The sequence below is a fragment of the Odocoileus virginianus genome, chromosome 13, assembly GCF_023699985.2.
Source record: "Odocoileus virginianus isolate 20LAN1187 ecotype Illinois chromosome 13, Ovbor_1.2, whole genome shotgun sequence".
NCBI lineage: Eukaryota > Metazoa > Chordata > Mammalia > Artiodactyla > Cervidae > Odocoileus > Odocoileus virginianus.
The window spans coordinates 2,185,480-2,209,353 of NC_069686.1; the positions used below are offsets into that span (position 1 = coordinate 2,185,480).

The window sequence follows — 23,874 nt, forward strand, 5'->3', positions numbered from 1 at the left end:
GTTAGGTGTAAAAGAAGATGCAGGAAAACACTCACATACACTTCTGTCTGTTTTTCTCGCTGGACATGCAAAGTATAGTTAAAGTCATTTTATCAAAGTGGTTTACTTAGAATTCCTATAAACGTGAGTAGATATTGCCACCAGAAGTGATTTGGTGGCAGGAGAAAGAACAGGATATACTGGGATATCTTCCAGGACCATGAATTTTAAGAGATGATGAGTATATTAACATATCATTTGTAAAAGTTGCAGACACAAATATAAAATAGAATGAAACTTAAAATTCATATAACACAACCAATTTCACAATGGCGGCCAATTAATTTACATGTGTGCTCACTCGGTCATGTTCCACTCTTTGTGACCCCTGGACTGCAGCTGGCCAGGCTCCTGTGTCCATTAGATTTCCCAGGCAAGAATACTGGAGTGGGTCACCATTTCCTTCTCCAGGAGATCTTCCTGACCCAGAGATTGAACATGTGTGTCTCTTTCATTGCAGGCAAATTCTTACCACTGAACCACAGGGGAAGCCCAATTAATTCACACTACTGCCTAAGAATCTGCTGTGAGTGCATGTTTTGCTTGTGTAGTTAATGCAAGAACATTGGTACATATATTTTGTTTGGAATGTAGTATCCAGTTGATGCTATAGGAAGACATTCTATTCTTTGGTGTTACCATTTTATAATTTTGTGGGTAAAATAAACCAATATATCAACTGAATTGAATAAATACGTAGTGATAGGTAATCTAAATAAAGTATGGATAGTGGAACCACAGAACTAAGCCATCTAAAGTAGGCTGGGATTTGGAGAGGAGGTGGAGCAAGGAAGACCATCTGGAAAATATTTTCCCTCAATGAGTTGTGAAAGATAAAGACAGTGTCTTGAGCAGTGAAGTACACCAGATGTAAAGAACATAAACTAGGGCACGCAGTTGAGAGATGTGGCTTATTCAGGGAACCCCATGTCAGCTGACATGGGGATTGTTTGGAAATAAAGCAGAAAGAGGAACCATGAAAGTATGTCAAGCTAGAGTGATTAAAAATTATTCTGAAGAAGTCTTTTTTTCCTAGGTAACTATTTTTGGTTCTCAGCTGGGTGTGTAATCATACTCTCCAGAGGGGCCTTGGAAATATGTTTTCATGGTTGTAACAATTGGGAAATATTCTTGGCATTTTGTGGATGGGCTAATGATGTTGAATATCTTGCATGCAGACCAATCCCTTTGAACAAAATCTAAACCACCCAAAATATCAATAGAAACTTTATTGCAAAATACTGAAGTTTTAAGCAAAGAAGATACACATTGTGACTTGTATGTTGGAGAGATCACCGTGGCATTCATTACTCAGGGAAAATTTTTAATCTGAGTGAGACTGGCAACAGAGAGGTTAGTTAGAACAAAATTGGAGAAAATGAAACAGGGAATAAGTCAGTGTTACTGAGGATGGAGAAAGAGATGAACTTGAAGATATATGAGAAATAGAATCAACAAAGTCTGATTCAAGAGTGAGAGGTTGAGACAGCAAGAGATTTATACGAGCCATCACATCAAGGAGTTGTTAAAGCTTTGGGTGGGAATGGGATCACTCAAGAAGGATGTCAGAGGAGAGCAGTGAGCCAGAGCAGATACTGGGAAATGCTGCTGTTTAAGGAGAAAAGAGAGAAAGAAATGTTATTTTCCTATTACTAGGAATATTGTTTGTTGGTTATAGTGTCCTGAACCTTGGTTGTTAAAGGTATAACCATGAACTCTGGAAAAGCTTTCTGGAAGCCTTCCTTGGTGCTTGTCAATAATGCAGTTCCTCATTTTTACACTTTCATGACTAAATTCAAGAATACCAACAGAAAGAAATATGAAGAAAGATGAAAGTTCCGGTTGAAAATCAATCTAAACAAAGATGCCAGTGAGACCATTATAATAAGGAACCCTGAAGGTCAAACTGTACTAATTAAGCATAATCCTATATAATTCATGATTTTAATTCTCTACTGGATTTTATTTTGATGCCATTAACAAACACCTCAAAAGATACTTAATTCATATAGATGCCTTACCATGGTTCCCTCTTACAAGTTAAAAAAATCAAAACCATAAAGAGTGCATTTATTTTTTCAAGGAAATGATTCACCACAATTTAAGCAGTGTGTAACAAAAACCCATGTATGTAAGCAATTCTGGTTAAATGCCATCAATACTATAAGAAATTGGTATGCACATATGTGAAGTAAAATAAATGTGGCTCCAGATGGTAAATAGAGGAAGGTAGAACTGCAATGTGAACAATTTTCCCAAGAGTTGAAACTGTTATGAGATAGATCTTATAATGAGAGGCAGCTGGAGATACAGAATGACCACAGTTGTTAGTCACTTTAATGAGAAAAAAATGCAACAGAAATTGAAGACATCTGTAGTCCAAATGTAAGCCCTGAAGATTCAGATGGGGAGCTGCAGTCCAAGCCCCTCCCAGAGACATCTGACAAGCTGCTCTGCATAATGCTGGGCTCTGTGGGTTCTCACAGCCTTCACTCCTTCAATTCCGTGCTCTTGCTGATGCCACTGAGGAAAGTTTCCAGGTGGTTTAAGTTCAAGACAAGATGTGAAAGTCAGACCCGAATCATTTTTATCAATAGCACAAATGACAAGTCCCCTCCTGTTTCGTTTCCTCTGTCTCCTCATAACCCATGAATTAATCACTGAATTAATCACAACCTTAGTCCTCAAAATTAAACCCTCCTTTTCTTAAACCATCAAGAACCCCAGGATGCCAAATCTGACCCTTGGTGATGCTTTCTCCCCATCACCCCTCCCATCACAGACCCACTGTACTGTCCTTTTCCCCTTTTGCTTTGGAAGTTTTGCTCCCTAATGATTTCATTCTGGAGCCAGATGATTTCATCGACCATCTGTATAAGGATACTTTCCAAATCTGCTTAGCCGCCCCTGACCTAGTATACTCCAATCAGTCACACATTTTATCATGTTCAGCCACCCTTCCAAATGAATCACTGTCATGGTGAACTGCCACGTAGAGGGTGGTGAGTAGGACTGGAGTTGTGTAACTTTCCACTGAGCTAGTCTGTTAAGTAGAAACATCTCTCCATGACTTCTGATGTGCTTCTTTTGTTGTCCCCACTTTCCCCTCTTAACCCAATTTTCCCAGCAAGTATGTCTGCACTCTGTGAGTCTTTCCTCAGTCTAGTCTTTGAAAATAAATGTGCTCTTTCCCGTGCCAAGGTTCCTTAGTCTCATCCCCTTCTTCCCCAAAATGTCCATTCATCCTTCTTCCTTCCATGATAGGTTTCATAGGTATCTCCTCTTTGGCTGTAAATCTGATTCTGTTTCACTTCACTGCCCTTGACCTTGTGCATTCCTCAAGCAAAAGCCTTCCAATATTTAAAATGCTTATATGGGTTTACATTGAGATGCAGATTAAGGGGAAAAAATTTGAAAAAAGACAAAGACTATTGCTTTGCTAAGCTCTCTGGTCCAGACTTTACTTCCAGCCTTTTTCTTACACCACCACATGAAACCCATGCTTCGTCTGAAACTGGGCTAATATAAGTTGCCAAATATTTCACATAGCTTTTCCCAAGGGCCTCCAAGTAGACATGATAGTTCCTTTCTTGTGTCCTTAAGTGTCTTAGATCTCTCTAACACAACTTATTACTTTGAGTCTTGTGATAGGTTATTTTCTAAATGTCATGGAGTCTCATTCTCTTTGAACCTTCTTGAGTACTTGGTTCAGAGGTTTATAAATTGCTCAACAATGTTGTGGATGGAAATAAGTAGATTTAGGTAGCCTGGATTCTTCACTATCCTGTGGGCATGGGATAGTCATTCCTACTTTGATTTCTCCTCTCTTTTTTTCTTGCTTCCTAGTCTAAAGTGGCTTTCCTTTCCTCCATAGTTAACCAAAATCTTACCCCTTGTTTATTGCACAACTCAAGTTTTATCTTCTTAACCAAGATTGTTATAACAATATAATCATCACTGGCCAATTCCTTTTCTCATCTACTAGCTATATCTCAGATGGTTGGCCCAGCATAATATAGCACTCAATTGTTCACCATGTTGAAGGCTTTTGTACCATTTCATATGGGTTCAACGTATCTTTTCTAGACAACACATTCCTAAGGAGGAATCATATGTTATACTTCCCTATAGTGTTTGGCAAAGTGCTGAGGATGGAGTAGGAGCTCATAGTAGGTAACGTGTTGCTCCATGCATAGTCTCTCTCTAAAGTTAAAGCATCAGCTCCTGGAAATATTGTTACTGAGGACTCACAGGCGTGCTCCTCATTGAAAGTTTCTTTCCGTCAATAAGACTGCCTTATAGAAGGTCCTCCCACTCCCCACACCTTCCAGATTCTGGCCAGAGTAAATTACCCCCTGAGTTAAGGATGTGCAGATACATCTCTCTTACTGTGAATTATAACCACTCTGAAAGGTCATCTTGGTTCCAGAGCTTCTTATAGGATTGTCTCAGTGCCAATTATATGCCGGTCAGCTTCTCATTCTACTCAAATGTGACTTTCTCTGTCTTCTGAGATGATTCCCCATTAAATATGCAGATGAAGAAGTCGTCATCTTAGAGTGTTCCCCGGGAACCCAGTCTAAAACAAAGCTTAAATCTTTTTGTTATTTCTCCCACCTATTTAATTATGAAATATCTCCTTTTCAAAATGGAAACAAGCATATTATTGCTTTCCCATTGTCACTAAAAACTGTGAAATATAATAATCCCCATTTATAAATTTTATGGAGCACATAGGGTAGCCTTTTTTTTTTGTTAATAAATATCAGGTTAAAAGATGCCAAATCATGTAGTATATTTTAGTGAAAACATACAGGAGTTTAAAGGAAAATATTTTTTGAACAAGATTTAAAGAGGTGAGAAGGAAAAGGAGGAGGAAAGATAGAATCAGGTAAGAATTTATTTAAAAAATATTCACTATGGATGATTGTTTTTTTTTTTTTTTAATCTTTATGACATTGACTCTACAAGTGGTTCTTCAAAAATTTCTGAAAATCTCAGTTGTGATAAATTGGGAAACAAAGATTTGGGAAGAACTTTCATGTATGTCCATAATATAAAATATTTTCACTGATGTATCAAGCTCAGGGAGTTATGACTCAATGGAGAGTTATGTTTGAAATAATAAAGTTTTTCACAGTTTATGACTCACTTTTAAAAATAAGTACATTCCTCTAAGGTAGAACTCAGACAAAAAAATTTTAATATAAACTAGATAAAAGTACAATCACTTAAATGTTATTTCTAACTTTGGAGCCATTACTTTAATTTTTCTCTATATTTTTCCAAATTTTATCACAAATAAACTTTTTTTTTCATGGATGAAATGGTATTGTGTCAAATGAAATAAGCAGGATACAAAACTGCGCATGTAGTTTGCCACAATTATGTCAGCATATACAGAGAAGATTTTAAGGAAGTATCCACTGATGTGAGATGAGGATAATTAATTTTTCTTCTTACTTTTCTCCAATTTTCAGAAATGCTGTTAACAACTGCAAAAACAACTGAGGATGAAATTTATTTCATCATTATAAGTGAAATAATGTTTGCTTGAATGCTAGCTTGAAGGTAAAGAGAATTGTATTCAGTTTTTCATCAACAAAGAGATAATACAGTAATACTATAACCATGAATTAGAAGGTTTGATAATATAATTATATGACATCTTATAGGACATAGGAAAACTGATATAACCTCACCTGATCTCGCTTTTTAAAATCCATACTTAGTGGCCTTGGAATATATCAACCTTAAGTTTAATTATCCTCTTGAAGTGCTATAATTCTAAAATTTAAGCAACAAATATTTTTATTCACTTGACACCTAGATCATTACACTTTCCTGCTTTCCCTTCATTCTCACTCCATCTCCTTAGCTGCTTCACCCTCCCTTCTCCAGCCAGTAGATACTCCTGTATCCCAGGGTTCAGTTTTAGGTTTTCCTGTCTTTCCATACTCAATTACTTTATGACTGCACTCACTTCCATTGATATAAAAACCATACATATGCTGAAATTCCTAAATTTATTTCTCTAACTTGGACCTTTCCTCTAACCTTTAGATTTATATATAATTTCTAACTTATCAAATCTACTTAGGTGATTGACAGGCATTATAATTTAACATGCCGTGTCTTGTTAATTCTTTTGTGGTGGTTTAGTTGCTAAGCTGTGTCCAACTCTTGCGACCCCATGGACTGTAGCCTGCCAGACTCCTCTGTCCATGGGATTCTCCAGGCAACAATACTGGAGTGGGTTGCCATTTCCTTCTCCAGGGGATCTTCCTGACCCAGGCCTCAGACCTGGGTCTCCTGCCTTGCAGGCAGATACTTTAGTGACTAAGATATGGAGGGAAGCCCTGTAAACTATTTTATCTTCTCAAATCTTTCACCTTGATGATCTCATCCATCTTGTTGTTCCGGTATTCATTGTAGCTGCTAGCAAACCTCCAAGTGACTCAGGCCAAACTTCTGAATTCATGATTGGCATCTCTCACTCTCTTAGACCACACTTCCAATTTTTTAGCACCTCCTGTTGCCTCTGTGTTCAAAATAGATCCATAACTCAACTACTTTTCATCACTTCCACTATTACCATCCTGGTGGAGGTTGCCATGATCCTTGGCCCAGATTATTGCATTAGACTCCTAATTATTCTCATAGATTCTGCTCCAACATGCTGTTATCTCAAGAGGGCAGATGCAGCAACATTCTAAACCTATAAGCCAAATTGTGTCATCCACTTGCTCAACGGCTCCTCATCTCACTGAGAGCAAAGGCAAAAATCCTCACAGCAGCCAAAAGAAAGTAGGGTGGTCACATAATGTTATCAAATCAGAATACTTATGAGAGTTCCCAAATCCTCAATGCTATGAAACATAAAAAGAATCCGCATACACGGAGCTTTCCCAGGCAAACCTAGCCCTTTGGTCATCCTTCCTATATTATGCCATACGATCTGTTTCTATCACTATGTCTTATTTATTTGGCTTAGTTGTGGCATGCGGGATCTTTCCTAGTGGTATGCAGGCTCTCTAGTTGTGGCCTACAGGCGCAGTTGCCCTGTGGCATGAGAGATCTTAAATTGTAGACCAAGGATCGAACCTGCACCTCCTGCATTGCAAGGCAGATTCTTAATCACTGGAACACCAGGGAAGTCACTCCCTCACTATTGCTGCCATCTTTTCTTGTCCTAGTCCCCCACGTGCTCACTCTGCCTCAAACACGCTGCCTTTGCTCTTCTTTGAACCCACCAGGAACATCCCTCTCTCAAGGCTTCTGCAACTGCTATTCACTCTGCTTGGAATGGGGGCTGCCCAGGTGGTGCTAGTGGTAAAGAACCCACCTGTCAAAGGCAGGAGACAGATGAAGGTTTGATCCCTGGGTTGAGAAGTTCCCTTGGAGGAGGCATGGCAACCCATTCCAGTATTCTTGCCTGGAGAATCCCCATGGACAGAGGAGCCTGGCAACCTATGGTCCATAGGGTGACAAGGAGTCGGACATGACTGATGTGCCTTACCACATACAACTTGGAGTGACCTTCAAGATCTTCAAGTATATTGCTTGTCTCATGAAAAATATTTGAAAACTTAGTGGGGATCTTAATTAGACCATAAACTATATGGTCTTTAGTTCCATGAAATGCAGATATAGATTGTGAACTATCTTCAATGGAAATGATAACTAAAGATGTGGAAATAGATGAGACTGTCAGGGAGAGAGAGTAGAGTAACTAATCCACTCTAGTGATTGGATAGAGGAAGAAGAGATAGAGGGATGGTCCAGTAATGTAGGAAATTCACTTACAGTAAGATATTTTCTCAATGAATGGTACACAGTAGATGACCAAGTGGATTACTAAATAAATGCATGCTCATATGAAGTAAGCATGAATTAGCAGCATACTGGATGTACATAATCAAAATCCCAACTAGAGCTGAGAGTGACATTCTGAATACCTAGGAATTGGTGATGATTTATAATTACTCTTCTGTAATTTCTTTCAAGAATTGCATTTTATTTCCCTAGTGTGTCTATAACATGGTAGCTTAGATTTCTTTTGTAGAAACAGTTTAATAAGCACTTTATAATAAACATTTTAGTAAACATGTTTATTTACATGGTTAGAGTTTTAGTTCTAAGTTATATTGAGTTAAAATCTTAGCCCTCCCTCTTACTAACAAGGTGAACTTGGGCAATTACCAAAATCTCATCCCTTATTTTCCCTTTTTTGGTTAATATGAAGATAATAAGCCCCACAGGATATTGAAGTGAGTGATATTAATGTTTAAAGTGACTAGAATGGTGCTTGGCCTATGGTAATTGCCCAGTAGCTATGTCATTTCTGCACAGGACAGCCTTCAAAGCACTGAACTTCTTCACTGAAGGTGCTGGTCTATGAACTCATAGTCTGGGAATTGGGTGAAAGTACTATGGCCTGTGTGGTTGCTCAGCTAAGCTCTTTTTTCACCTGCACTGATTTTTTGGCCATTTTTTGAATTTTTTTGTTTATAAAAAACTAAGTAAAACTGCCCCAGGCAGCCCATCTAATGGGGCCTATCAAATAGGCTATAATTATAAATTAGCCAACACCAAAGACATTTTGGAATTAGACTTTTTTTTTTTTTTAAACCATGCCATCCTGTTGTCTCTTACAATTCTCACTTTGTTTCTGGTAATCTAGAGATGTCTTTGGAATGTAATCCTGTCAACTCCATTGAAATTTATGTAATTCTGTCATCTCCATTGAAACTTAAACCCCAAGAAGTTTATGTCAGCTGGGTTTTTCCTGCTTCCATCTCCAGACTAAAGACACTCTTACAAGAAGGTTTTCAAAGGTGCTGTCACACACTTGCCTTTCATTTCTCAAGACCTTGGTGGTCCACCCTGAGAACATAAATTTGAAGGTGAATGGTATATTACAGATGATAAACTATTCCAAAATTCTGTCTTAGTTTTGAGTTGCAGTCTCCTTTTGCCAATTTGATATCTCAAATTCATTTACTCTGTGCTGTCACTGAGGCCTGGTTCAGTCAACCAGCCACATTCATAATCATAATCTTCCTAGAACTCTCTGTTACCCTGACATATTGATAAATTTTGTCTGACCTGAATCGCACAATTCTCCTTTGTCTAGTAACCTCACCACATGCTTCCACACATATGGCCCAAATTTTAGACAACATTAATTAGCTAAATTCTTCCATTCTTTTATGTGTAAGCCTCCTCCTGAGCTTGGCCTTTTGATTGTTACCCCCCGAAGCATTCTGGAATCTGACTTTAGTTATAAATCTGGAGACAATAAGCAGTGGTGGAAGTGAGGTTTGGGGAGAACTGGTTTTTTCTCATAGGCATCTTGTGTTTCAAGAGAAGCAGAATTATTACCAGACAGGAAATAAAAGGTCTTATTTTAGAAGGCTAGAGAAATTTAATGTGAAACAGGAATATTTGAAGAGCATTAACCCCATGCAAATTCCTGGGGTCCCCTTTTTTCCCAGTTACACAACAATCAGTTAATCAGAAAATCCATTTAGATTTATGGTGAAGTTTTGTGATCTGCAGAATTACGATTTATATTTGCTTCTCAGTTATCTCAGACTTCTACAAAGGGATGAGTTCTAAAATACATTTTAATTTATGTTTTTATTGTAGTACAGAGAAAGTCTATAACTTTTCTTTCTTCACCTTGAGTCAGGAAGTTAGGGATTTGAATTTACCATTCTTTTTCTGTGCATCACTAGAAAAACAGTCATACCCCCATGAGTCCTGCACTTTCTCATGAAATTTAAATATACTGTTGTATAGCAGAGGCCATTCATCTTAAGCCTTGGCTTCAAAGTGCAAATCATTCCAGGTAATCAGAGATGATAAATCCTACTCCCATGGGCCACTGACTTCTCATCCCAGGATACAACCTGGGTTTTCTTACATTGATCCCTAACCAGTACAGACATTTGATCCCTGAACTTTCCATTTTCCCGCTCCCTGCCATCACTTCTGTTATCAATTGCTAGTCCAGTCAGGATTCTTAGTTGCAAAAACCTAAAACGACTTTGACTGATTTAAGTAGAAATGTAATTTATAGCTTTTATTTGAAGTTTGGGAAGATTCAGAGAAAGCTGTAGAACCCAGGTTCATAAAATGAACAAACATGAAGAGAATGTTGACATTCGGAGCCATCTTCAGAATCGCACCCCAGAAGCAGCCTGGTGAAACCAAAGAACTGGGCACTGGCTGCCATTTCTGTCACTACTGCCCAAGTTCTTCTAGGAAATTGGCTGTTGCTGCCCTGACTACAGCTATGACCACCATCATTCTTCTTACTTGTGTGTATTGCTTTTCAAGTAGACAGAATAGCTCCTAAGTGTATCCATATCCTAAGTCCTGGATTCTGGAAATATGCCATGTTACATGGCAAGACATGAAAGAATTCAAGTTGCATAAAAAATTAAGTTTGCTAATCAACTAACTCTTCAAAAAACAAAGAGAAACTAACTCTTCAAAAAACAAAGATTATGGCATCTGGTCCCATCATTTCATGGCAAATAGATGGAGAAACAATGGAAACAGTGACAGACCTTATTTTGGAGGGCTCCGAAATCACTGCAAATGTTAACTGCAGCCATGAAATTAAAAGACGCTTGCTCCTTGAAAGAAAAGCTATGACCAACCTTCATAAAAAGCAGAGACATTACTTGGCAGACAAATGTCAATCTAGTCAAAGCTATGATTTTTCCAGTAGTCATGTATGGATGTGAAAGTTGGACTATAAAGAAAGCTGAGCACCAAAGAACTGATACTTTTGACCTGGTCTTGGAGAAGACTCTTGAGAATCCCTTGGACTGCAAGGAGATCAAACCAATCAATCCTAAAGGAAATCAGTCCTGAATATTCATTGAAAGGACTGACTGATGCTGAAGCTTAAACTCCATCTGATGAGAACTGGCTCATTGGAAAAGACCCTGATGCTAGGAAAGATTGAGGGGGAGAGGGGGAGTGGACAACAGAGGATGAAATGGTTGGATGGCATCACTGACTCGATGGACATGAGTTTGAGCAAGCTCTGGGAGTTGGTGATGGACAGGGAAGCCTGGCATGCTGTAGTCCATGGGGTTGCAAAGAGTCGGACATAATTGAGCGACTGAACTGAACTGAATTGAGCTGAGCTTGGAGGATGATATGTGGACAAAGAGTCGTGACATATGATTGATGGAATTTTTATTTTTGAAAATATTATTATTAATCATAGAGTGAATACATTTCAAACTATAAAGTAAGGTATGTAAGATGATACTATTATTATTTACAGTAGCTAAAAAATTAATAACTTTTTGGTGGAGAAAATTAATAACTTGCATTGTCCTGACCCAGGACTGCAATGAGGTGGTGTTTAGAAGAGGTAGAAAAGGTCTAACCTTGCAATTATCCTCAATATTAAAGTCTGTTTTCCTAACCCAGCTTACTTTCTTCTAAATTACCAGAAATTTCCTCCTTTATTACTTCCACTTTAGGGACTTGCTAATTTACCATGTTACTATTTCCAGGAATTGTGTCAAATAGAAGCCCTCGGTTTTCAACATATCCCAAGGAGTTCTACTAAGTATGATCTAAAAATTTACAAGATTCCCCACTGAGCATTATTTCTCTTTCCATCATGAATTATATTATCTCATATTCCTGAAGGAGCATTATTGCATTATTAAGTGAGAGAGCTAAGACTCTATATGCTTTTTCCAGGAAAAATCACTGGAGTTCCTGAGTGCAAACATAAATGTATGAAAAGTTGACAAAAACCAGGAATGTTTTATTATGATCTTTTATTATGGGTGTCTGTCAGAAAAAAAGATCAACAACCACATACAAGCTTACAAAGTTTAATTTCAACACATTCTCTGTGTTATTGTGACAAAAGCAGCCCCTTTATTTAGTTTTTTGTTGTTGTTGACTTTCACAGGATGCAGGGAAAGTGTCTCCTGCAGTGATACACCAGGCAACATTTTTGACAGGAGACAAGTACAGATGGTGCATCTATGTTTTGAATGCAAGGCAACAATTCTGACCTAGAGTTTTAAAAGTGAAAGTACATTAGCACCAGACCATGTGTCTTTAAAGACTTGCCAAATATTGGTAAACTTGACCAGCAATGACCAGAAAAAAGAAAAGCACCTTTAAAAGCAGTTGATATTCAAGATTAATTATGGCTTCAAAACTATTTCTTTAAATTCTTGCACTACATTCTACTTTTTTTTTAAACCAATATTTTAGGAACTTAATCAGTGAAGTTTATATGCTTTGGCATTTTATACAAATTTTTTCATCTTCTGGAACTTACAGAATTCATTTGTGTTTCTGACCAGGTTGAGGTAGTTGAAACAGGAAGTTCCTTTCTAATTTCTTGTTTGACTGTTTCAGAAGAAAGGTGATCTTTTAATGGTAGGCACCATCATTGCTCTGAAAATGGGCTGAGATTCAAAGAATGTAACGCAGTGTTATTGGAAGAGTGTTGAAGTTTATTTATTATAGCACCATTGAGACATTTTGAAATTGAAATTGGTAAAAAAATAGAACAATAAGCATTTGAACTGTATTTGGTGTAATAGCAAACACAAATATCCTTTTTTGGTCAAATTACACTTTTTCCCCCCAAATTTTGGAAATAAATAACTGGAACTTGGTCACTTGTACTGGCTGACAAGATTAGAACAAAAGGAACACATATGGAGTGTGAAGCTTTTTTCTGGGACTTTGGATAGAGTTTGGTTTATAAAAAGCAAACAGGGCCAATGTCCGCACCAAATTCTTGATCAGGACCACCGATATCATAGGGTGCAATATCTATGATAGGTAGTCTGACGGCCTTGCGTGTTTGATATTGGAAGACTGTTTTGCCCCATTCCCCAGTGTGTTTCTGTAAAAAAAAAAGAGCAAATAAAAAATGTAAGTGATAACGACATTACAATTACTTAGTTTTTCTGATGAAGTTTTAAAAATATTTTGCTTAAAGGGAGTTAGCAATTTGCAATGTTATCTTCTATACAGATGAGACTTGCTCCAGTTCAAAGTGATAATCCTCCCAGCAGATAAACCATACCATTAACCAAAAGCCTTAGAGTACTTTAGGGAAAACCCAACAGGGAGACTGCCACAGGCCAGTGCCTTCTCAGAAACCTCAGTTCTGATCATTGTTACCAGGTAGAGAGCTAGTTTACTAAGAAGTAGATAGGTCTCTTACATTGGAACTTGTGAGATATTATTAATATTAGGAGTGAATTCTCCTTCTGTTCATAAATGATAATAACAAAGGGTTGGTTTAAAGTAACCTTTAAAATTAGAAACAGATTTTAGATTGAGATCATATGATGGCAGTTATGTAGAACGGATAGTAACCATCTAAATTATCTGATAAAGTTTATATCATGGATTTAAATTTTAATTGCTTTCACAGCAACTAGTTTTCACCTGGAGGTTGAGAAGATAAACTCATTGTTTGTGATATTTAACCTTCCCTGGAATGAATCAGTATTCAACATAACTCACACTGAATGCCACCTTTTGTTCACACTCATTTTCTTCCTTCTTTTAAAAATAGCGTGATTAAATGAGCAAGCTGAGCTCATCATAAGGCAAGCTTATAAAAATGTTGATACTTACCGTGCAACCATCCTCCAGAACTGTGTATGTGAATTTGCTATTTCCTTCAGCCTTGAATTCACCTTCGTTTGACCCCATCAGCCTCAAGGCTTTCTTTACATTCCCACTGGCATGATCCATGTATGCAATGCTATTCTTGCAGTGATATGTGATGTTCTGAGAGGCCCGGCTGGAGAGAAGTCGGAGGAACGCCAGCTGGACATCGAGGACATCTTCGGGAAGTTCAGGATTGCCATAGCTAAACTGTGGTAGGTAACAAATAAAGCTGATCAAACATTTTAGCTGCAATTATATCTAATGGATTTATACAGGGAGTATGGTCACTATAATGTAAATTGCTTATGTATTTTATCTACGACTTTTAATTTCATGTATAACACATAATGTCAGAGTAAAGAAGATCTTAAATTTGAAGGAAAGGTGATTGTGTATTAAGAATCATTTAATCTAATTTAGCTTGAGAAACAAGTTATAATAGCTACCTGAGTATATACAATCTTTTGCAATTTTCTATTTATTAACTATCTTTGCTTTGTGATGAACAAATGGGAGGAACAAAAAATTAGGGAAGCAAAGATAAATCAGTTAAAGAAAAATGGCATATCTTTTCTTACCTGAAAACCACCCTCCATGGACTCTCCAAACCAAACGTGTTTCTTCTCAGCACTAGAATCTGTCCACCAGTTCTTCCGTGGGATAGTCAGAGGACTGGCATTTATGCACGTTTCCCCAGTTTCCATGTTACAGTAGACTTTAATAGCATCCAATTTGCAACCTTGGTTAGGATCAACCCAATATTCTCCTGAATAGTCACAAAAAGGACAACGGAAACGGAATTAGTTATAAAGTCCAGTAATAGGATTTGAGCCAAAATGATTTTGTAAGGTATTCATACTATAGTCCTTCCAATTGCAAGGAATCTGACACAACTGGAGTGTCTGGCTGAGGCATTCACAATGTTGACTGCCGATGTATTTGTATTTTACATATTTCTACTTTTAGTGTAGCATAATAGAGGAACTTTTGGATAGTTTCTTAATTTGAAAAATTTAGTAATTAGATTATTATAAAAACTGTTTCAGTGAATATTGGCTATAATGATTAAATTGCAAATTATGCCTGCATCAAATTATAAATATTTGATCCTGAGAACACAGTGATATATATGTTGTTTATAACTCAAATAACTTTGTGATGATATGAAGAAATGTGCCCAAACATGATTTGTTTTAAAATTTCTACAAAATTGTCTTTAAATTTTACTATATTGGAATATTTTGAATTTATGTTATCATTTAAGTACACCTACAAATTCACGTTTTCTTACAACATCAAGGAGTTGCAATTCAACTAACACTATTTAAGAATTATTCCTGCTATATAATGTCTTCTAGTCACAGTAAAATTTTCCTTTTCCCTAAATTTGAATACAGGCAGTTTTCTCTGTTATCTTGTTGCTATGAGTGTGAAAGTTTCCCCAACATACCACTCTGGAGTTCCGGATGGCAGAATTTCAGGTCTCTGCAGTTCCGAGCAGGGTTTTTACGAGAACCGTCAGGACTAATGAGGCTTTCTATTTGTCCATTGACTGATTTGAGTGAGGTCATAATCTCATCGGTGTTGATTTTGAAATCCATCGGTTCATCTCCATAATATGGGGCAAAACCACCAGCTTTTTCGCCTCCAATGCCAGAGATGGCAGCGATCCCAGCACCACCACAACATGGACCAGGGGCCCCAGGAGGTCCAGGAGGGCCTGGCTGTCCTGGGTGGCCTGGGGAGCCCTAGAAGGAGTAAGAACATACGTCACTGACGTGCAAGAACTAACGTCACTGATGTGTAAGAACATACACACTGATGTGTAAGAACATAACGTCGTTGATGTGAACTTGTTTGGTATCCACTGAAAAAATACATTGCTAGCCCAAGACAATGTCTTACAAAGAATTAATACATTGTCTCAGCATAATTATCTCGATGCAAGTTTACTTGGGTTGCTTTTTGATAGAATATTAACCAATTTATAACTATACCCCATTATTATGAAGTTTACTGCTCTACTGTATCAGAAGAAGTGGTGTTAGATCACAGATTTTACTCTATCGTGTTTTCTTCTAAGATATGAGCAATTCTAATGCTGACATGTCAGGAAACCTAGATTCTGACTCCAGATTTATCATTAACGTTGTGGTTTGGGGTTAACCACTTAACTTTGTGTTTAATTGTGTAACTTGTGGGGATAATAGTTTTTCTTCCATTTACCCCAAAGGTGTGGGATAGAATGTATTAGAAATGATGGTGTAAGCAGCAAAACAGGAATAATCATTGAAGCTGTTTGAGCAGTGGAATGTATCAGTACTTTAAACCTGTCATTATGGTGATCATAGTTGTGAGCTCTCTAAATCAGCACTGGCAGAGTTCTTTTTATTAACTGAGCTATGTTTTTATTTTGATATAACTGTTATCTGACCAAACTGTAAGGAAGGTTTTCTTTTTTTCTCCCTGTTGTTGGCAGTGTGATGGAGAAAGTTTTCATGTGGTGGAGAATGTCCTAAAGTTGTTGTTCAGCTCCAAAATTACGTTTGGTAATTGTGTTGTGTTTAACTCGCTATCCCAATTTTAAAATATTGCAAAGTGTTTCTGAAAATGTGCAGATTATAGCCAATTAAATACACGTGTTTATAAGTAATGTCTTACCTCAGATCCTCTTTCACCTCTGTTACCTCGAGGCCCTGGTGGTCCAATGGGACCAGGGTGTCCGCTTGTTCCATCCTTGCCAGGGGGCCCACTGGGTCCAACAGGTCCCTAAGAAATGATCATGATATCACAATGCAGGAATACTTCCCTGCAGTGCAAAAATTTTAAAACATGGAACCTCCAGTATCTCTCTCTTGTACATACTCTGGGGCCGGCAGGGCCTGGACTGCCAACTGCACCTTGGTGACCGGCGGGACCCTGAAGGGAAAGGAAGGTGAATTTGAGTGATGCCTTTTTAAAAGCTCAGGAAACTGTATTTTCAAGGTCAGATCAAGAAACTTGAGGCTCAAGATGAAACATGACTTCTTTTTCCTTATTCTCCCCATTGCCTCATGCCAACTACTATTTCAAATAAGTCCTTAAATTGATTTCTAATCTCTTGTAGCATAGGCTTTCAGAGATGAACATTTTTCTATCATTGATCTCTAAGGTTTGCCTAACTCATCAGCGAAAATGCATTAAGAGGACTTTCTAACAAAGTGGATGCACTTACTGGAGATCCGGGGGCTCCTGGGTTACCAGGGAATCCGCGATGTCCTTTGATGCCGTTAGCACCACGTTCACCAGTTTCACCTTTGTCACCACGTGGGCCTTGGGGACCCTTTACAAACACAGCTCAAATTAGGATCATACACACACACATTGGAAAAACAAGTTAGAACTTATAACAATTAAGTCCACTTTATAATATTCTACAAGCTAGAAGTCCCATCGACAGACATGGCATACATGCAACTATACAAACTGTTGTGGTTGTTTGGATTTGGGACTGAGAATTGTATAGAGCCCCAGTAATTGCCATGTATACCCATGGCCCCAGGGACATTTTAGATCCTAAATTGCTTTCTGTTTCATCAAAGGAAAGTTTAAATTTGGTTCCATAGTTTTGTATTTATTCATCCCTTTTTCCTGAACATGCTGGAAAATAGACTTTTCTACACCCTAGAATTAGTTAAAATAGACAGCAAACAAACAAAAAAACTTACGGGAGCGCCTCTTGATCCGGCAGGACCTGGGGCTCCAGCGGGACCAGCAGGGCCCTAAAATAAAAATTAACAAACAGACGAACACAGGGGGAGGTGTTTACCTTTTGATATAGATTTGTTTTATTTAAATGCTAATCTTTTCATTGTGTGAGAATAGTGGTATGCTTGCTGATATTTCTGAAACTTAGTATTCCTTTTTCCTTACAAATCTTTGACCTGTTTATAGCTTTACCTGGGTGTCTAAACAGGAAAACTAAGAACATCCTGTTATTTCAACTATATGTTGACCAAGCAGATATACCTTTGGTGTGATTAATACCATTTTGAATTTAAAAAATGAATTCTTCATTGACTACTGCCAGAAACTTCTTGTATATCTTTGCCACCACAATTGTCTAAGGAATGACTAGCATACAAAATTGTAAAACAAATGAGAGTAGATCTTTTGGTTGGCGGATATGACATTCTATCTTCTATCTGCTGAGCTCTTTATCGCGGAAAATGGATACATAAGGAAAGATGGTGTTCATTAGCACTCACAGTTTCTCCTCTGTCACCGCTCTTTCCAGCTGGACCGACAGGACCAGGAGGGCCTGGGTGACCAGGAGCTCCAGGGGCACCAGGAGAGCCGTTTTCACCACGGTCGCCCTGCGGACAAGTTCACGGTTCCAAAATTGATCTGATCAGCAGTTATTGCTTTAATTACATCTATTAAAAGGCAGAATTAAACCTACAAAAAAAATTACTGTACTTGTGTTTGTTATACCTTGGTACCTGGAGCTCCATCTCGGCCTGGCAGACCATCTGATCCAGGGTTTCCCTGATTAAAAAAAAAAAATAAGAAAAGAAATCAAATTTTTTGGAACTATTTACATACCATTGAAGCCATGCATTCTTAATGGGTAAAATATCATTCCTAAAGAGAGTAAAAATTGGTTCTCGGGAGCAAAAAATCTTAGACATGACAATGGGTGTGGCCCTGCAAGGGCTGACAATGCCTACATAGAGATGCAGTACACCCGTGGCACTACAGTTTCACAGGCTGAGAGAGAGAAGTGACTAGAAAACGAAAAAGGGTTCTTAGGAGAGAGGTAATGAATAAAAGCTCGACACACAGTAATTTAAGCAGATAATGAAAATCTACAATTTAAGAAAGCACTAATCACAAATAATATGCAGAATATTTTTACCCAGAAGGAATTCTGTAAACTGGGCCTCTCCCTATCCCCAACTCTTTTGTTTATTTAGCTAAAGATCATATCCTTCTTCTTTAATGATCATTCACTGCGTAAATATTAATGAACACGAACAGTTAAGGTTGTATTGTAATAAATTGTAATAGAAAGAATATCTATTACTAGAGAAAGAAGGTGAACTTTGACATGTGGCAATATTTACACTTTTAGACCCACGTAAGGCCAATTTGACCCTTGCTTAAAGTTATTGAAGGCAGGAGGAGAAGGGGATGACAGAGGATGAGAGGATGGCATTACTGACTCAATGGAAATGAACTTGAGAAAACTCCAGGAGCTGGTGAAGGACAGGGAAGCCTGGCGTGCTGCAGCCCATGGGGTCTCTGAGTCAGACATGACTTAGCTACTGAACAACAACGTGACTTCTTGGATGTTTTCTGAGAACGAGTACTTACATCTCTTCCAGGTTCACCAGCTGCCCCAGCCAGACCAGGAAGACCCTGGGGGCCAGGAGGACCACGTTCTCCATTTTGACCACTAGGTCCTGGTTTACCATTTTCACCCTGTGTACGAAGAAAGAAATTCATATTTCTTTCTAGGAAATCAATTAATATGATACTTTTAGATGTCTTCATTTTCCAGGGACGAACTTTGTATTATTCAATTCTTATTGAATTTGTTCCTAAAACTATCCCTGCCAGAGGAAAAATGCTTTGGGGAACAAACTCTTTGTATTTTCTAACTTGTCCAATGAACCTGGATGCCTGAGTAATTACATTGATTATATTAGAATACATCCTAAAATGAGGTGCATAAGTAGACATGGCTATTGTAAGAAAAAAATAATGATTATTCATCATGAAACCACAGGTTTATGGTGCCCATTAGAATTAGGATATATTGAATATTTGGCTCTATTTAAAGAATATACATTCATTGGATATGTTCATATAAATCGAATAGACTTAAATGTTATATTGTAATTTCACTACAATATTATATGACTTTCAGTTTAAAAGGGTGCTCAAAGTGTCAAATGTGAGCCCCAATAAAATACAATTTTATTACCCTATTTGCTAAATGGATATTTAAGACGCTAAGCACTAGGACGTTATAGAAGAATCAGTGAAAGAAAGTCAGGAGAATAAAATGAATTGAGTTGATGGATAATTGGTATCAATTAAAGGAATCACAGGTCTACAAGCTGATATTATTTTCCCCTTCAAGACTGACAGTCAGTAAATGGAAGAATGCTGACAAGTTTCCTAACAGAGGTATTTGAGATGACAAGATATTTCCTGTGATGGTGTTCACAGCTGGTCTATTTGTGATGGTGTTCACAGCTGGTCTATGATGTGCATTGTTTTTGGATTCCAGAGACTTTTAATAATATGCATGGTTCCTGAAACTGAAAATACCAAGAATTTACATCTAATTACAGGGAAACTTGTTCGTTACATACTTCCCATGGTTATGTGATGTCTGAAGACTATCAGACTTCCTGAAGGAAACAAAGGCCCAGCAAAAGATAGCTACACTCACCTTGATGCCCTGTGGGCCGGGGCTGCCCCTAGCACCTGGCATGCCTGGTGGGCCTGCAAGACCTCGTGCTCCAGCAACTCCTGCAATTCCAAGTGGGCCCGGAGCTCCCTATTGTGACGGATAATGAAATCTCAGTTACTCTTCATGTGACTATGTTTTCCTCTATTGATTTGTGGTTGAAAATAAAACTGTTGCTAATCAATAGAGCAAAGAAAGCACTCACCGGAGGGCCCTGGGCGCCAGGTGCTCCCTTCTCCCCTGGCTGGCCAGCATCACCCTTTGGTCCAGAGATCCCGGGGCTGCCAGGAGCACCACTACTGCCAGCTGGGCCTGGGGGACCATCTTTGCCTGGAGGACCGCTGGCGCCGGGGGGGCCTGGGTTACCCTACAAAGAAATGTTTGATATTTAAATATTTTATAATGAAAAAGCACATTTTTTCTTCCCTCTTTCACCTGGATTCAAATAAGTTTATATGCAATTTAATAAAAAGAAGTTGCAGTGAATAAGTTTCTCATCCTATGCATACATGAGTACTCTTTATGGAATATATGGCTTAAAATTATTTTAAAAAGTACTTACATTACTGCCAGGAGGACCAGGAGGACCACGACCACCGGGGAAGCCAGCAGCACCCTGCGAAATGATAAATATACTTTTGAATGTCAAAAATCAAGGAGAACAAATAATTAACTACTAAAAACAAATATGACATGTAAGAAATGTGGTAGGAACTGCATCCTATTCTGAGATTTATGATTTGTTTTTTCCTCTTGGAATTTGCATATAACTCACACATGAATAAGTGATCATAATTTTATACTCTCTTTAGGAAACTAGGGCTTTCAAAGCAGTTTTTATACAGATTGATATTAATTAATGCTTTTCAATAATAGTTAAGAAGATCATTACTTACAGGACCACCAGGACTGCCACGTTCACCTTTGACACCTTGGGGACCCGGGGGACCCTATATGGAATGGAGATGGAAATGGTTGATAGAAATAGCATCAAAATCAAAATTTGGGATTAGCTTTAAGCCTTTGAAAAATCAGTAACTCTACTTATCATGACAATCATCTCACAACACATACAATCATTATGTTGTACATTTTAAACTTCTACAGTGCAATGTTATATGTCAATTATATCTCAGTAAAACTGGGGGAAAACACTACAACAGAAATGAGAACCTACATCAAAACACAAAAGCAGTAACTCTCTGAGGACATGAAAATAACCTGATGGAGGTAACTAAATGGTTGGAGCTCAGCTTCAAACTCAGAACTGTATTCCTACGAAAACTGTATTCTTATCACCATGACACGCTCTCTCGGTGTGAAACATTAAATTATCGACAAAGCTAAGTACTTTCTTTTAGAAGGCTTAGAGAAGGAGAGATACTTACAGCAGGCCCAGAACCTCCAGGGGGTCCTGCGACTCCAGGAGGGCCCCCTTCGCCTTTCTCACCAGGAGCACCTCTTTCTCCTTTAGCACCAGGCTCACCGTTCTGGCCCTGCATTCAGAAACCAAAACAGCCTGTGAGCTGACCCCCTTCACGATGCACTGGGCTTATCCTTATTTATTTCTTCAGAAAATAGAATTCTTCATGCAGAGAGATATTCTTAATCTATTTTTAATTTTTAAATTAATTTTATTGGAATATAGTTGCTTTACAATGGTGTTAGTTTCTGCTATATAGCAAAGTGAGTCAGCCACAGGCATACATGTATCTCTTCTCCTCTGGATTTTATTCTCATTTAGGTCACCAAAGAGCACTGAGTATATTTCCCTGTGCTATATAGTAGATTCTTATTAGTTATCTATTTTGTACATAGTTGTGGATATTTTTAGATGTTGAAATAAAATTGGAACAGTCTCTGAAGACATGGAGGAAGAAACAAAGTCAATGAATATGTTTCCATGATCAAGATTTTCCTGGTGGTCCTGTGGTTAAGACTCCATGCTTCCACTGCAGGTGGCATGAGTTCGATCCTTGGTTCGGGAACTAAGGTCCTGCACCTCACATGAAGCCACCAGAAAATAAAAAGAGTTTCCATGATAAAAGAAAGTTGTCAAGAAAGTGGTACAATTTACATTATTTTTCATAAGGGAGAACCTCTTACTAAGGATTGTGCATTTCAAAGCAAGCACCAATAAATGCACTTGAGAAAGATGGGGCTTAGAGGAAATTTTACTTAGTACCATTTAAAAATGGAAGAATTTTAATAAAAACTTTCAGAGTGCTTTAAGTCTAAGAGATTGTGTTAGTCTCATTAATCTGGTGTAAAGACAGGCCAGGTGTTTTTGTATCCATCTTTTAAACAGTAAGAATAAAGTTTAAAAAAAAGAGGTGGATAAATGAACCCTCATAGGGAATGAGTGGCTGAGAGAGACTAGAATTTAGACTTGACTTATTCTCCTATTTTTCAGTGATATAGTGATTCTGGGCTATGTGACATGCATATTTTAATGATCATACTTACAGGAGTACCAGGGAAGCCAGCAGGTCCTGGTGGTCCATGTTCGCCTCTCTCGCCCTTAAGTGAAAAATTTCCTCATTAGTCACAGTGAAACATCTTCCTATTGGGAGCACATGTCATCCTTTACATCATCTATCTTTTCCTTTAAGCTAAAGAAAGATAATGTTAGTGTGCAAAGCTAGCAGAGCTTAACCTCTAAAGACCTCTCCATTTTTCAATAAAATTAGAAGTAGCACCAGGACCATTGATTTCTCTGCCTCTGACTGTGATATTATGTGTAAGAAAAATAATTTGAGAATTTTGAAGTATTTAAAAAACCTAATTGTATAACTTCTAAAAATGCAAGGATTTTAGAAAATAAAAATAAGGTTAAAGTGTTGAGAAATCATTCAATTAGTTAATTAAGAACATTTACTAAATATATCTCCCGAGTCTGCAAACCCTAAAGGCAGAGAATTTTAGATCTAGAAGTAGCCTCAGGCAAAGATCCTGTGGCTTTAAGAAATACTCTTTTACAAATGCATATTATTACTTATGTAACTTTTATATTTTTTCCAGAATTACTTAGGAAAGATGGCAAGATTTGAAATGGTCTCATAGTCTCTCATGAATCTTGGCTTTAAGAACTTTCACCTGGCTTTGCATGTCATGATGCTAACAGGTAGTATCCCACCATTGAGACTAGGGCCATGGACAGAATTGCTAAAGAGGGAAGCACAGATAACTGCTGCCTGTGTGGGGCTAAAATGATGTCAGAATGTCTGCAACACTTACAGGGCCACCACGAGGACCAGCTATACCCGGAAGTCCAGGGGCACCACTTTCACCCTTTAAAAAGAAAAAAAAAATTGTCCTTCATCCAAACACAACAAAAGACATTTTCTGTTTCTAAACAGTGCTAAGTGTTACCTTATCTCCAGGCTGACCAGCTGGGCCAGGAGGACCAATGGGACCAGTGGGACCCTAAAGAAATAGAAATATACTTTGATATTGAAGATGAACAGCATCATTTTCCTTATTAATCAAAAAGCATATACATGGATATATTGTTCATCTAATAAACTAGATAATGTGGTTTCCTTGATGGCTTGAATTAGATACTCTTTACTCAATGTGTAAATACTGCACAGTTTACTAAATATAAGATTCTATGGATTATATAATTCTGTGGCAATTTATTCATTCAGTTTTCTTTCTATTGCAGAAGATAAATAAGACATGATGTA

At 37.9% G+C, this 23,874-nt stretch overlaps 1 protein-coding gene across 1 annotated transcript in view; it reads right to left on the minus strand.

Annotated features, from left to right (window-relative positions):
* Nucleotides 1-11,896: 11,896 nt before the first annotated feature.
* The window catches only part of COL3A1 (collagen type III alpha 1 chain), a 39,357-nt gene continuing 27,379 nt past the window's right edge, over nucleotides 11,897-23,874 (minus strand). Inside the window, exons 33-51 of the mRNA XM_020900312.2 lie at nucleotides 23,558-23,611; nucleotides 23,423-23,476; nucleotides 22,652-22,705; nucleotides 21,574-21,681; nucleotides 21,082-21,135; nucleotides 20,748-20,801; nucleotides 20,391-20,552; nucleotides 20,168-20,275; nucleotides 19,081-19,188; nucleotides 18,199-18,252; nucleotides 17,973-18,080; nucleotides 17,433-17,486; nucleotides 16,940-17,047; nucleotides 16,591-16,644; nucleotides 16,387-16,494; nucleotides 15,176-15,473; nucleotides 14,304-14,491; nucleotides 13,690-13,932; nucleotides 11,897-12,946 (exon numbers count right to left, since the gene is read on the minus strand). Coding sequence (XP_020755971.1) covers nucleotides 12,800-12,946; nucleotides 13,690-13,932; nucleotides 14,304-14,491; nucleotides 15,176-15,473; nucleotides 16,387-16,494; nucleotides 16,591-16,644; nucleotides 16,940-17,047; nucleotides 17,433-17,486; nucleotides 17,973-18,080; nucleotides 18,199-18,252; nucleotides 19,081-19,188; nucleotides 20,168-20,275; nucleotides 20,391-20,552; nucleotides 20,748-20,801; nucleotides 21,082-21,135; nucleotides 21,574-21,681; nucleotides 22,652-22,705; nucleotides 23,423-23,476; nucleotides 23,558-23,611 — 2,118 coding nt within the window. The 3' untranslated portion in view covers nucleotides 11,897-12,799. The remainder of the gene's footprint in view (nucleotides 12,947-13,689; nucleotides 13,933-14,303; nucleotides 14,492-15,175; nucleotides 15,474-16,386; nucleotides 16,495-16,590; nucleotides 16,645-16,939; nucleotides 17,048-17,432; nucleotides 17,487-17,972; nucleotides 18,081-18,198; nucleotides 18,253-19,080; nucleotides 19,189-20,167; nucleotides 20,276-20,390; nucleotides 20,553-20,747; nucleotides 20,802-21,081; nucleotides 21,136-21,573; nucleotides 21,682-22,651; nucleotides 22,706-23,422; nucleotides 23,477-23,557; nucleotides 23,612-23,874) is intronic.